This window comes from Drosophila hydei, unplaced genomic scaffold, assembly GCF_003285905.1.
Source record: "Drosophila hydei strain 15085-1641.00,03,60 unplaced genomic scaffold, DhydRS2 tig00008119-arrow-pilon, whole genome shotgun sequence".
Taxonomy (NCBI): Eukaryota; Metazoa; Arthropoda; class Insecta; order Diptera; family Drosophilidae; genus Drosophila; species Drosophila hydei.
Window position 1 is genome coordinate 8,058,279 of NW_022045830.1, and position 13,375 is coordinate 8,071,653.

The 13,375-nt window shown below is 39.4% G+C and overlaps 3 protein-coding genes across 3 annotated transcripts; 1 reads left to right on the forward strand and 2 right to left on the reverse strand.

Annotated features, from left to right (window-relative positions):
- Positions 1 to 4,348: 4,348 nt before the first annotated feature.
- Positions 4,349 to 5,938, reverse strand: LOC111595213 (programmed cell death protein 10). Its single transcript, XM_030224752.1, has 5 exons — positions 5,666 to 5,938; positions 5,386 to 5,563; positions 5,128 to 5,260; positions 4,898 to 5,062; positions 4,349 to 4,498 (listed from the first exon to the last, which is right to left on the reverse strand). Exons 1-5 carry the CDS (start codon positions 5,735 to 5,737, stop codon positions 4,414 to 4,416), a joined length of 633 nt encoding a protein of 210 aa, XP_030080612.1. The 5' UTR covers positions 5,738 to 5,938; the 3' UTR covers positions 4,349 to 4,413.
- Positions 5,939 to 6,135: 197 nt separating this feature from the next.
- On the forward strand, positions 6,136 to 10,667 carry LOC111596598 (transcription elongation factor B polypeptide 3). The gene is made up of 8 exons (XM_030224751.1): positions 6,136 to 6,467; positions 7,422 to 8,117; positions 8,181 to 8,570; positions 8,642 to 8,862; positions 8,919 to 9,013; positions 9,086 to 9,285; positions 9,346 to 9,637; positions 9,702 to 10,667. The coding sequence occupies exons 1-8, from the start codon at positions 6,387 to 6,389 to the stop codon at positions 9,779 to 9,781; spliced, it is 2,055 nt and encodes a 684-aa protein (XP_030080611.1). The 5' UTR covers positions 6,136 to 6,386; the 3' UTR covers positions 9,782 to 10,667.
- LOC111596604 (TAF5-like RNA polymerase II p300/CBP-associated factor-associated factor 65 kDa subunit 5L) lies at positions 10,655 to 13,301 on the reverse strand. The gene is made up of 5 exons (XM_023310886.2): positions 13,073 to 13,301; positions 11,688 to 13,009; positions 11,327 to 11,627; positions 10,914 to 11,260; positions 10,655 to 10,846 (listed from the first exon to the last, which is right to left on the reverse strand). The coding sequence occupies exons 1-5, from the start codon at positions 13,208 to 13,210 to the stop codon at positions 10,696 to 10,698; spliced, it is 2,259 nt and encodes a 752-aa protein (XP_023166654.2). The 5' UTR covers positions 13,211 to 13,301; the 3' UTR covers positions 10,655 to 10,695.
- Between the last annotated feature and the right edge of the window lie 74 nt (positions 13,302 to 13,375).

Below are 13,375 nucleotides of genomic sequence, written 5' to 3' on the forward strand. Positions count from 1 at the left end.
TGTGTGTGTGTAAGAATGTGTGAGTTTTCTTTACTTTGCACTTGTTATTTCATCATTTTCTTCATGGCTAAAAGTGGGTAGCATGTGGTTTCACATATCACCGAGCTTTGCCAAATACCAATATGATTTTTGACTACTAAATCAGTTGGATCTTTAAGCTTAATAATTCAGTTCAATAATTATGCATTTAGTAAACACAAAAACTGTATAGCAACAGTTAATATCAAAAGACACAGCAGCAACATCAGCTGCTGGGAACTGTTTTAAACATGGATTAGCCAAACGACCCGCACACAAGGCAAACTGTTCGCTCTCCTCTCCTCGTTAATGGATGGCCCACATGCCAGACCCCATACCCAATCCCATTTGAATGTAGGTTGCACGCTGATGCTGATGCTTTACACTCTATTAACCCAATTTTTTTTGGCAATTGCCATCGGAGTAAATTAAATGGAAAATTCGCATGGATTTTAATTCCGATTCAAGCGATTTGATCGATGTTTGCGACAAACACCGAATTCTCGACATTGGCCAATTAAAAGTGTAAATTGCAGAGTCATTAAACTTTAAAATGTTTGCCAAACTCGAAAGTAATTTACAAACTTTTCATGCACACTGAATAATAAAGTTAAATGATAAAAAAACAAAGCAGAATTGAGGTCACAAACTTAAAAGTTGCATCGTGCCACAGAAGTTTGCTGAGAGCAATGTACAGACAGCATTTGGTTTGAATTACTTGCTCAAACACAAATAAATGGAAGAGGAGGACACAACTTTGGAAAGTTCTATATCTACATTGCATTGCATACCTTTTGGAGTCTATTAACGGAAATGCAAGAGCGAATAGCATACAAAAAGATGACTTACTTCAAATTTGTTTAAACATTTGCCAGAGTCTTATATATCAATTATAATTTAGTAAATTTCCTAAAAATTAAATTTTGATTATTATATTTACTTAAAGGATAAATAAACATTTTATTAAGTCCAATTATATCAAACTCCATGCGCTCAATTTCAGTTATTTACTCAGCAATCAAAATATTCAAAGAACTTTAATAGAGCTATTTAATAGAGACCGCCTTAAAGTCAAAACAATTTACATTTGAAATTTGATAAAGTTCACTATCCTGCTGACAGTTTGACCTCAATAGCAACACACAAAAAAGTGGAAGAGCAACCGAAACAGCACAAAAACTATCTTGCCTATTTATAACTACACTCATACACACACTGACACACTCACACACATAGAGCGAGTGAAGCTCATGCGGGTCACACACACACACACACACTCACACAAAATGTAGCATAGTTTTTTGGGCAACATTTGTGGAATGTGTAAAATCGGATCTCTTTCTGGTAGCCGTAGCCCCATTCCCATTTTTTGGCAAATCGACCATTGAATGATAGCCACATGTCAAAATTGAGCATGCTGCTCAATAAATTTCCACACACAGAAGCAAAGAAGATAAAATACCTTTTCATATATTGACTTTTTTGGGCAACGCGTGACATTAGATCGTTGCATTGGCGAAGCAAAGACACGAATCATAAATCTACATATTTAAGCAGAGCATAATAAGTACAACAACAATGCTATTAAAATAAACGAAAAAACAAATTGCGAATAAAGCCAAAAATAGTTGTTACAGCGTTTAGGCGCAGTCGACAGCGCTGTTATTATCTCTCCTGTTACTGTTTACACACACACACATACATACAGACGCACACATTGTTAGCTAACTGCGAGTGACACAAGACAACCGCATGGCAAACACCTGCCCCCAACTGCCGTCGCAGCTCTTGTTCTCGCACTCTTTTACTGCTGCTATATATATACATGTGTATGGGTGCGTGAGTGTGTATATGTGTACATATCTGTTTGGGCCATTCTGTTACGCACGCAGAGGAGCAAACAACTTTTACGCCTCCCACATGGCCCAACTGTTGTCGTTGTCGTTGTTGTTGTTGCTGCTGCTGCTGCTGCGCGCCAAGTGTCAAAACCGCCCCCAAAAGCAAAATGTGGCACTTTTCATTTATCTTTTGCCGCTGCTGCTATCATGCCTACTGCGGCTGCGGCTGTTACTGCTACATTAATATATATATATATATATATATATATATATATATATATGTATATTTATATATATATATATCTATTACACTAACACACACATACGCCCAGTTATATGAGCCGCAAACTGCTGCTCTGCTCCACTTCTACTGGCCATTCCAAGTTTTCTAAGTGTGTGCGACTTGTGCGCGCGCGCCTTTTTGCCCAAATGCAGTTTGTTTGCCAATTTCGGAACACTTTATTAATGCACTTTACCATAAGCAACAGTAGAACACTCAGCACATGCATGCGCACATATTTATGTACATTTGTATTCAGTTTTCATTCAATATTCCGTTTGCATTGTCACAACTTCTGCATTTGTATTGTTGTTCGTATTGCCTTGTGTGCGAGTGTATGTGTGTACTCGTCCATGTGAGCACGTAAGCATGTGTGTGTGGGTGTAATTTTACGTTAGCTTGCTTGCTTTTTTTTTATCGTTTCATCGATATGCCAGTGCCGAAGTCTCAGTGGCAATCGCTAAAACTTTTACTTTTCACAACACCCTTTTTGCCATTTTACGTTTTATCATTAATGCACTTTTAAGCACTGGAGTTTAAATTTGTAATATATAATATTTTATTGAAATATGTTTTTGGCACTCGCGACATGATAGACTGATTTTTAATTTGTTTGCTGTTAATTATAATTCGTTTGCAAAATCTTCTCAATTTCATTGAAACAATGCAAACATTTCACGTTACACATGCCCCGAACAGCAGTGGGGCGAGTTCGACGGCTGCTGCTGCTGAGAAAACATTTTCCCATTTGGTGTACAGCGAAATTTTTCGTGTGCCCGTTCGCTCGCAGGCCAGGCCAGGCCACAGTGCCTTCACACACAGCCTTCGTTTTTCAGTACTCGTCCTGAATATCTGGACTCATTTGACCAACTTTTTGTTTTCAACTATAAAACTGCATTGGATTCTTGTATCCTTTAAAGTCTTACTGAACATTTAGATAAACGATAAGTTGAACATTTAGCGAACCTTTTTGCTACTGCTTCTTGAATGGTGCTGGGACTGCTGATTTTTCAGGTCGCCTAATTCCACTTCCACGTTAGCGTTGGAGAATTTACATAAATGCATAGAGTTTACACTAGTTAACGGATTTTAGTTTTACATAATATACAACGCGATTTTAACTAAATGCTAGGTGTTTAGAAAAAAATTGCAACTTTATTTTGTATAGCAGTTGGATTTGAATGCGAAAACCGAAAAGTGGGTCATCTCGGTCGCGCTGCTCGGCTGGTTTGTACTCTGATTTCTATCCAACTGGCTGCCCAGAATGGCCCAGTGTGAAAACGAATCGATTTTTCTGTCAAATGACACTGAAAATTGGGAAATTTTCTCTCAGCTTAGCATGACCACTCTCTCTCCCGCTCACTCTGTTGGGGTTGCAAATGTTAACTACGCTGTAACTGTTAACGTTACAGATGAGCTCCACTGTTAAGAATAAGGATGTGCAATTTTTTGAATATAAATACATTTATTTGTCGTTTGTTTTCCTATTTCTACAATATGAGTTTTGTGTCTCTTTTCTTTTGTTTGTAATTATTTTCATATAACATTTATTAAAAATAAAATAATTTTTTCGATCTTCGATTTCTAGCGATCTTTCTGCTACTGTCTTTAGGTTTTCTTTCAAATTGAACATATCATTAAGTAAGTGTATTGTTTATATTTATAGTTTTAAATTTCAAACTCCAACAATTAAAAACAGTTAAAAATTCCATAGTTTTTAATTTGTTTTTTTTTTCATAGTTTATTCCTGTTTCTCATTTTCTTTTTTTTTGTTTTTGACTTTCACTAACATTAAATTTAAGTTTATTTTTATTTATTTTCGCGTTTCCTAAATTAAAACAAAATATCTTCTTTTTTGCTGGCATTAACAGAAAACGAATGAATTATTTACAACAAATTGTAAACAAAACAAAAATAGAGGCGCTCGCACAATTGACTAAATACAAAAGAATAAAGTTCAAATTCGAATTTGCTAAGGCTTTAGCTTCTCATGTTGTTGTTCGTGTTGTTTGCTTTTGTATTGGAATTTAGTTTTCATTACAATAATTTAAATACATTAGACCTATTATTACTTTGTTTTAGTTACAGCAGGCTTTAGTTACGGATCTTTAATATGCGTCTATGGATTCTTATTGCAAATTGTGTTCCTTGCTTCTGTTTGTTGTTTGTTTGTGTTTCTTTGTATCTTATTAGTTTGTTGTGTGTTTTGTTTAATAGTTAGTTAAACATAAAATTAAAATGCCACTAAGTTTTGCATTAATTAAAACATTTAATTTTCTACTCGCATTTACTCTTAACTGTCAGCATAATTTGATTCGTTTGCCTTATTAAAAAAAGTGCACTTATGAATACTGCATTCGGCCTGAAAATAGAAATGGACAAGAAATAAGATTAAAATTCCATTATCAGCGTATAGAAATAGAAATAAATTAGAAATTACAAATTAACTTAATTATTTAATTAGGTACATTCGTTCCATCATTGTTCTTAAAGACCTCAGTGATTAATAACTAAGTAACTTGTGTTCAATTTCGAAACAGAGCATATATGCGCACAATCTGAAGCGAACTTCTATACTGATAAAAGTGATATAGATAAACGTGTTTGCAACGCCAATAGGATGACATCACGGTCAGCACAGTTAGATAAGGAACCAGATATCAGAACGATTAAGGTATTTGGCTGATAGCGAGTCGCATACCATTCTGGTGTTTAGACACGGATCCAACATAATTTAACATTTAAGAATGGGCCAACTTACTGTCCTTCTTTGAAGTATTCCTTCAGCGTTGTGCTGAACTTCTTTGAATATTTGACGAACTCTTTCTTACGCTGCTCGACAGCCTGCTTGCCAGTGACGCCTGGTATGAACGAACCAATTTCGTTGACCACATCGAGCAGCTTCTTTATGGCGCTCGCGATTTCCCTACAAAAAAGAAAAACAAAGCTAGTGTAAACTTTTATCTAATACATATGTGAGAGAATACTCACTTGATAGTCTCAAGAAAGGTCTTGCGATCGTTGATCTCGTCTGGTATGCGACTGAGTATCACTTTCAGTGCCACTGATTTGCGATTCAGCTCCTGGAACGGCTCCTCGGTGCGTGTCAAGCGATATTCATTAACTGCGCCACATATTGGGACAAAGAAAAACAACAAAATGCATTAACACAAATGAAAACAATCGTATATCCACACACTCACACACACACGCAGTCACATACAGACGTGTGCAGGTGTTAGTACTTACGATCTGCCTCGGTAATGTTGCCCTGCAAACGCAAGACGGCCTCATTTAGGTTGACATTTAGATCGGCGCGTCTCACGATCGACGCAACGAGGTCATAACAGAAGCCCGGATTGTTCTGCTCCGATTTTAGTATGGCCGACCGCAGAGACTGTGCCGCGACAACGTCGCGTCGCTCGAGCTGGAAACAATTTACGTTTACGCAACATTGCATTTAAACTGGGACAGCCAACGCCCGCCTCGTTTGCACACATGGAGTCTCGGTCTATGTGAACTATCTTACCTGTGTGAAAATGGGCCTCAGTATAACGGGCAGAACGAGAGACGAAGTTGGCTCACGCTCGCCCATGGTCATTTTTTAACACGTTTCGATTGAGCGCGCACAGATTTTCTATTGGTTTAAGCCGTTTATAGAAACAGGCACATTCTGGACTCAGACCGCAAGTGTTTTGCTCTCTTTGCACGCGTAGGCACAATCTGTATAAATTAAATTAAAAAATTAACAATAATTCACAACAAAATGGTCACAGTGTTGCCAACACTGCAAGACATATAGTGTTGTTGACGCAGTATCGAGTGACTAATGTATCGATATCACTGTGAGCAATGTCAAAAACAGCTGAGTTCGCAGCCAACATAACGCAACTCCAATGTGCGTTTGCTGCCAAAACTAACTGAAACAGACGCTGTCAGCTGTTTTCTAGTGTTGACTAACGAAGAATTCAAAGTGAAAAGTCACACAGTTAAGTAAAATAATTAAAAAATAAAATTGTTATTGCTAATGCAGCGATGTCCTTTAGATAATAAATCAAATAAGACTGCTCCGATATTGGAGTAATATTTGTGTGTGTACATGTTTGTGTGTGTATTTTGTGCCTCGCTGTCGTATTTTTTATGCAACTCACTTAAAAAAAGTTGAAGTGTGAGGCTGCCTGCGTGCCATTTTCATAGCCCAAGCCCCGAACACTTCCAACCAAGCAAGATTAGTGCATTTGCTGAACGTGATGACGTCCACTAGCAATCTGGCAGATGTTGTTCGCCACTACCAACGCAGCATTGAACGCCATGGCGAGGATGAGACACGCGTAAGTTATTCCCAGTTTAATCTATATGCAATATGCGGGGGCTCTCACCCTAAAAAAAACCAAATTTCAAGAATTGGCGAAAAAAAACCTTCACTGCCAATTGCATATTGTGTGTGAATTATAGTATTGAATATGTTTGTAGTTTTTGAATACGATCATATTAAAAGGCACGTGTTTAAAATCGTGCAATAAAATATTCACATTAAGATTTAAAGGGAGTTTAGTCAAATATAGATCGCTTCATAAATTATTTTATAATGCGGATTTTCTCTGCAATCTTAGCGGCTTATAAATTGTTAGACTTCTGAATATTTTGTAAATAAAAAGCTGATGTATGAACTGGTTCTGTTACCATGTCTACCTCTCATAGCTTCTGTCTATTTCTTCTTCGCTCTATCTTAGTTTTCTTTCCTCACTTCATGTTGTCTATATTGCTCGCCTACTTTTAGTTTCTTTCTGTTTATCGTTGAAACCCTTAATCTAATTCAATCGTTAATTTAACAAATCCCTTCTATGTGATTTTCAAAAATGCTGTAGAGGAACAATCATTATTACAGTCACATTACTATTATATTAATATATTTTACATGGGAAATATGGTTCATACAACATGTTTGATCAATATTAATGATCCTAAAGTTAGAGAAGATTTTTGAATATACGTTCTGCTTTCGATGTGTGTGTATTTCAGTAAATAAACATGTTTTTAAGGGTGATTCAGACATTGGGTGCAGAGTATGTTGATTAACAGGCAACGAAAACAAGTTTTACATACCCCTAGTCAACCTCGAGATGCATTATCAAATATATGAACAGTCTTACTTGTACAAATCTTTACCCATTGTAACATTTGTATGAGAATAACATATGTAGCATTTGTTACTAATCAGCCCTTACAAGAAGAGCCTCTAATTAATCCATTTGCTTTGCTTTATCCGTTACCTGCGCCCGCAGTTGTTGCACTGCATCACAAAGCTGTTTAACCTGCCCATCACATTCGAGCATCTACAGGAGACGGGCATTGGCAAAACGGTAAATGCGCTGAGAAAGATCAACGGAGAGGTCGGCGTTGCTGCAAAAACACTAGTCACAAAATGGAAGGCTATGGTCGCTGCTGAAGAGGAACCCGCTGTTAATACGCATAGCAATGAAGAGGAGTCCCACAGATCGAATGGTCAACGGTCCAGCGAAGAGGACCAAGATCAAGAGAACAAAGGCAGCAACTCCTCTAGCGGAGAAGACAGCCGTCATAGGCACAAGTCCAAACACGAAGAACGTTCCAAGGATAGTGAGCATAAGAGCAAGTCGAGCAGCGGTAGCAACAGTAAAAGTCACTCAAAAAGCCGATCCGACAGCGACAAGAAACACAAAACCAGCAGCCATGACAAGTCGAAGCCGAAGGATAGCAGCAGTGACAGACATCGGAAGGAGCAAAAAGTCAGTAGCAGCAACGCCAGCGAACACCGCAAACCAAAGGAGTCCCTAACGAAGGCCAGCAGCAACCACCACAAGAGTAGCAGCGAGGGAAACACTCATAGTGGTAGCGGCCACCACAACAACAGTAGCAGTAGCAGCAGCAGTAAGCATCACCGACATCAAAGCAGCAACAAAAGCGAGCACAGCAAGTCCAGACATGAGAAGAGCAAAGAGGTGAGCAAACCTAAAATGTCTTACAAAAGATTACATACTAAAGGTTCCCAATTTTCTGAGCAGAGCAAATCGCAAAACAGTGAGCAAAAAGTTTCCAAAGAGAAATCGGAAAAACACAAGTCAACCAAGTCATCTAAGCGATCACGCAGTCCACATGGGACACAAGACGATGATTCACCCAAGGCTAAAGTATCAAAAACAAAGCCCACGGCTGATGCAGCTGAGCCCAAGGACACTGCTAATGAGTTTGACTCCAGCATGGGCGCCAATTTTGATGATGTACTTGGTATGCTCAATATGCCAATGAGTGGCAAAAAAATGAGTGGCAAGCTCAAGTCACCACACAAACCCGCAACCTCAACAGCAATAGCAACTTCATCAACTTTAACCAAACGAACAACAACAGCAACTTCAACAACAACAACTTCCAGAAACAGGATGACTAGTACAAAGGTAGAAGCATATTGTGAAAATATTCATATGATTTATTTATTAAGGTTTTCGTTTGTTTTATTACTTTTCAGAAACCTGAGCTGTTGGCATCCACGGCAAAACTAGAGCCTCTCGATCCGAGCATAGCTTTGGAACTGCCCACTATATCTAATAATTATAAGCCCATGCCACTGAATCAAACCGTCATGGATGTCGTATTCAATCAAGGTCTCGGTGGCTCTGCTCCCAGGCCCCCTCGCAATTTCAATGAGTCTGAAGCGCTAGCAGCTGGCATATCATCCAAGACAATGCGGTTAGTTAGTTGTCTATGACAAGTAGTTATCCACAATACAAAATTTTTTTTGGCAGCACCAAGATCTACTCAGGCGTTAGGACTGGTCAGATACTGCAAGTGCCGTCGCTCTTTGATCTTTGCACACGTGTGCTCCAAAAGAATATTGATGGTAGGGATATAATTCTTTAAATTTCGCTCTAATAGTCATCTAATTAATTTACTTTTCATATGGATCACATAGCCTTGGAATACACGGGTGGTGTGCCCTTTGATGTACTGCGTGCAGTTCTGGAACGCGCTACTCCACATCAACTATTGAACGTTGAAGAGTACAATCCTTATCTGATGGAGGACAGCGATGTCCTCTGGCAGAAGCATGTACAGCGGCATTGTCGTAGTCAACGCAGGGAGGAAATGGAAACGTGGCGCGAAATGTTTTTGGTAAATTTAATTGTTAGCAATGGTTGCAAGGAATTTGACTTGATTATTGCACATTTATAGCGCTGTGAGGAGGAAAAGGAGCGCAAATTAAGCACTATTGCCGAGAGTATAAAAGCTTCACAGAAAATCAGTGAGGCGCCGGTGCGTAAGACCCAATTGGCATTTGTTGACTCAATGGTAAAACCGCCGCGCAGTGTACAGCGCAAGCAGGAACAATATGGCACTAAAGGCAAGCTCATAGCTACTCCAGCGGCACGTGTGGCCGCTCTATCCAGTGTCACGCCCAACGCGGCCAAGGTGGGCGATGCTAGACTTCGTGTGCTTGGCGCAGCGCGTGATTCAGCGCAAGTCGGTAAGTCACATCCTAATGAATTGCGCTATCAATATATGCTTACAATCATTTGTTCGAACCACAGCTGCGGCTCCCATGCGTAATAAGAAGGCACCGTTGATGGCAAAGGCGTTGCAGTTGATACGAGGACGTCACAAACGCTAAGTCAACAAACAGCGTATTCAAACTATACTCATTTGTTATGAATAACACCCAACATTGATTAGATCACAGTTAGGATTATTAAAGACATTAAATTCCACAAATTGTAGGATTATTAGTCTATCAATAGATTCCACTGTGAGAAGAACTACGCGCACTGCATACCAATTTATTTGTTCATGTTCTGCGCCCTTATTTATAGAATTATATATATATAAATATATATTAATAGAGTTTAAGTTTTTAAAGTCGAATAGTTTAGCGTTTTGTTAAAACATATTTCATCCCAACTACTGCTCATTCAAATATATTTTGTTCACCATGGATTCATTGCAGAATGTGCGTAAATGTAAAATAATTGATTGTAAAATCACAAATCGATATCACTTAAGCTAAATATGTTTTGTTCCAATGGGCTGTGCGAGTGTCCAAAATCATTGTAAGTACGTAATACATACATATATTATATATAAGCCAGTTGCGCAGCTGTAATAACAGTAATAATAATATAATATATATAATAATGTTTCAGTTGATAATTAATGAATACAGTTCCAAACATTTTACTCCATTTATTAGATTAATTAAATGAAACACTGAGCTGCTATAAGTATATTTATGTTCTGTACAATAGACATAGCCCAACAGCTGGCAGATCCATAAAAACAATTGCATGATTATGTATGTATACTTTGTAATATACGAGTATATACAGTGTTCTGGCATTCAGAAACATCACGAATTATTTAATTTTCATTTTGTAGTATACGAAGGTATGCTGCTAGTTTAAAAATTGTTAAAATAGCAAGAAAACACACATTGTTCCACTTGATAGCAACAGTAATACTTATTATACAGACTTATTACAAATAAATTATTTTAAAAACAAGAACTATCATTAATTACGGTGACATCCTTTAAGTGCCTATGCAATATAGCGTTTTACTGCGTCCATAAAATACATCAACCAGACGCTGGCAGGAACTATTTAGAGTTAAGAGACGATTCGTTGTAGCTGATGATGACGTTGATGATGAGTAGTTGCTGCCGCTGCTACTGCTGCTCTCGCTAATAATAATAAATAAAATAAATAGTATTCAGGTTTATTTAAAAATATTGAGATGTATTAACTCACTTCATGGGCGCTAGCTTTTTAACGTCCCACAGTCTTAGGCTGCCATCGATGCAGGCAGTAACCAGTTGCTGATTGTGTGCACCCCATGCGAGGGAACTAACACTAGTCGGATGATCCTTTAGCTCACTCAGTTGAGCGCCCGCAGCAAGGTCAAAAATACGAACCTTCGACTCATCTCCGGCAACAGCTAGCATTTTGCCGTCGTTACTAAAAGCCAGACTAGTGACCGCCTGGCGACAGTCAGCAAAGACGCGCATTAGTTTGCCGCTGGTCGCGCACCACAGACGCACTGAATGATCCGCAGAGCCAGTGGCTAAGTAATTGCCATTCGGATGAAAGGCAATGCACTGTGAGAAGAGGAACAGAGTTATTGTTTCCTCAATATATAAACATATCAATAGATTTTAGCTAACCTCAACGTCTTGCGTGTGGCCAGCGTATATGATCAGCGCATGTTCGCGCTCCAGGGACCACAATCGTGCGCTCAAATCCTTGGAGCCAGTGACTACATACTGTCCAACAGGACTCTCATCCACACACCAGATGGGATAGTTGTGACTGCGGTAAATGGCTGCACATTGAAAGTTATGCGCCCGCCAGCAACGCAACGTGCAGTCCTTGGAAACACTATAGAAGAGTGGATAATGCGATGAGAAACGGACATTGGTAACCCCTTTGGTGTGTCCTCGTATTTGCACTCCACCATACTCGTTGCTAAAGTCGAGAAAACCATTCATTATTGAGTGTTCCAAAAACTATCTGTTGAATACTTACAAAGAGTTATCCGGATATTTGTTGCGTAGGGCCTTGTGGCGTTCGCGACGCTCCTCTGCAGTGCATGGCCATGATTCCTCATCGCTGTCCAGTTCCTGCTGCTCATCGTCTGTGCAATTGTTGAGCTCCCAAGGGCAATTTGAGTGTGGAGAGCGTCTGTAAAAGCTCTTACCTTTACAACTATGCTGGTTCAGTTGCCACAGTTGAACAGAGGAGTTATCAAAGCCTGCCAGCATGTGGCATTCGTTGTTGTCCAGATGGGCCGAAGTCAAACCACGCGACCTTTCGCAAATCCTATAAAAACATGGCAGATCGACTTGAGCTTTTAGTATTTGCGATGTTGAAAATTTCATTGAATCGAGACAGGCATCAATGTTGACTTTCTGTTTATCAACGGCCGGAATCGGGTCTGACTCAGTATTCCCACATTCTGCTTTAATTTCAAACTCGAGTTTGACGGTTGCCTCCTCGGCAGGACGCTTCTTAATAGTACTCTTGTCGCTGGATTTGCTGGATTTGTGCTCGTTTCGGGTGATGTGTGTTATACTAGGTGTTGATGTTATGTCATCGGTATCCAATCCGTCTATCACATCAAGCTCTTCGGTTATTCCCAATAGGTGATCCTCAGTAAAGACACGCTGATCATTGTCCACAATATGAATGTGCAGCCAGGTATAGATCAGGTTCAGAATCAGCACATGGCCGCGTCGTTGCAAATAAGTGCCAATTTTGTCAACCACCTGGGCCGTTGTATGCAATTCGTATTTGGATGCGCGGAAGTGCGCTACGGTTGGGTCGGACTCAGCAGTTTCCAGCTTTGTGCAGCCCGATAATATTTGTACTAATTTCATAAAGTGATCAAGTTCCATGTCGCCAGTATTTTGCGCCTCGCTAGCAAAACGGATGTGACAGTCGTTGGCTCCCGATAATTGCGACTCGCTCGTCACCGAGCAGCCATTTATCTTGGTGGGCAGTGGTGCATCATACAGATCGACCGGTGCTACAAGATGCGCATATTTTTTCAGCAGTTCGACGGCGCTCTTTGATTCGCGCGCTTTTAATAGCTCAAGGTACAAATGGCAGAGCATCGGTGCATAGAAGCGTTTCATTTCTAAACGCAATGGTTCCGGTTGTGCTTCAACAAACTGGGAGAAACGTCCAAATTGCTGGTCAACCATATGTTGATTGTTTGTTATGACTTGGACATTCGAGTAGGTGAAACTATTGCCACCATGGAGATCAGTGTCCAGCATTTTATTTACTGCAAATTGACTTTTGTTTTGCATTAAAAGGAAATCTGATTTGCGAAACTTCTCGTTGCCCTTTAAATAATTCCAAAATGCATTATGACAATAATTAACTGAGCTAAAATCGAGTTTACTTACAACATAATTCTTTTGCTTCAGCAACAAACCAACTGCGGCCCGCATTAAATCGCTTTTTGAACTTTTCTTTATGACTGACTTATTGCTGTATATGGGCGATGAAGCATGATTGTTGTTGTTCGCATTCGGCAAACTCATATTTCCGCTCGTGGTCCTTAAACGAATCCTAATCCCTTCCTGCAACTTGCTGAAGCATCCGTGCTGTGTATATGTGCAGTACTGTGCAGTGTCAAAATATTCGCTAGTGTTGCATACGATAGCCGCTAAAATCATCGATACATTTTACCATTGCATCGATACTAA

What these genes read in the sequence shown, in the direction of transcription:
- LOC111596604 (XM_023310886.2), bottom strand. Translation starts at nt 13,210, where the DNA reads ATGAGTTTGCCGAATGCGAACAACAACAATCATGCTTCATCGCCCATA. An exon ending in TGAAGCAAAAGAATTATGTT is followed by an intron (nt 13,010 to 13,072) that starts GTAAGTAAACTC and finishes AATTATTTAAAG; the next exon opens with GGCAACGAGAAGTTTCGCAA. An exon ending in AAAAAGCTAGCGCCCATGAA is followed by an intron (nt 10,847 to 10,913) that starts GTGAGTTAATAC and finishes TATTATTATTAG; the next exon opens with CGAGAGCAGCAGTAGCAGCG.
- LOC111595213 (XM_030224752.1), bottom strand. Translation starts at nt 5,737, where the DNA reads ATGACCATGGGCGAGCGTGAGCCAACTTCGTCTCTCGTTCTGCCCGTT. An exon ending in CAACATTACCGAGGCAGATC is followed by an intron (nt 5,261 to 5,385) that starts GTAAGTACTAAC and finishes TATGTGGCGCAG; the next exon opens with TTAATGAATATCGCTTGACA. An exon ending in ACCTTTCTTGAGACTATCAA is followed by an intron (nt 5,063 to 5,127) that starts GTGAGTATTCTC and finishes TCTTTTTTGTAG; the next exon opens with GGAAATCGCGAGCGCCATAA.
- LOC111596598 (XM_030224751.1), top strand. Translation starts at nt 6,387, where the DNA reads ATGACGTCCACTAGCAATCTGGCAGATGTTGTTCGCCACTACCAACGC. An exon ending in ATGGCGAGGATGAGACACGC is followed by an intron (nt 6,468 to 7,421) that starts GTAAGTTATTCC and finishes CTGCGCCCGCAG; the next exon opens with TTGTTGCACTGCATCACAAA. An exon ending in CGTGGCGCGAAATGTTTTTG is followed by an intron (nt 9,286 to 9,345) that starts GTAAATTTAATT and finishes GCACATTTATAG; the next exon opens with CGCTGTGAGGAGGAAAAGGA.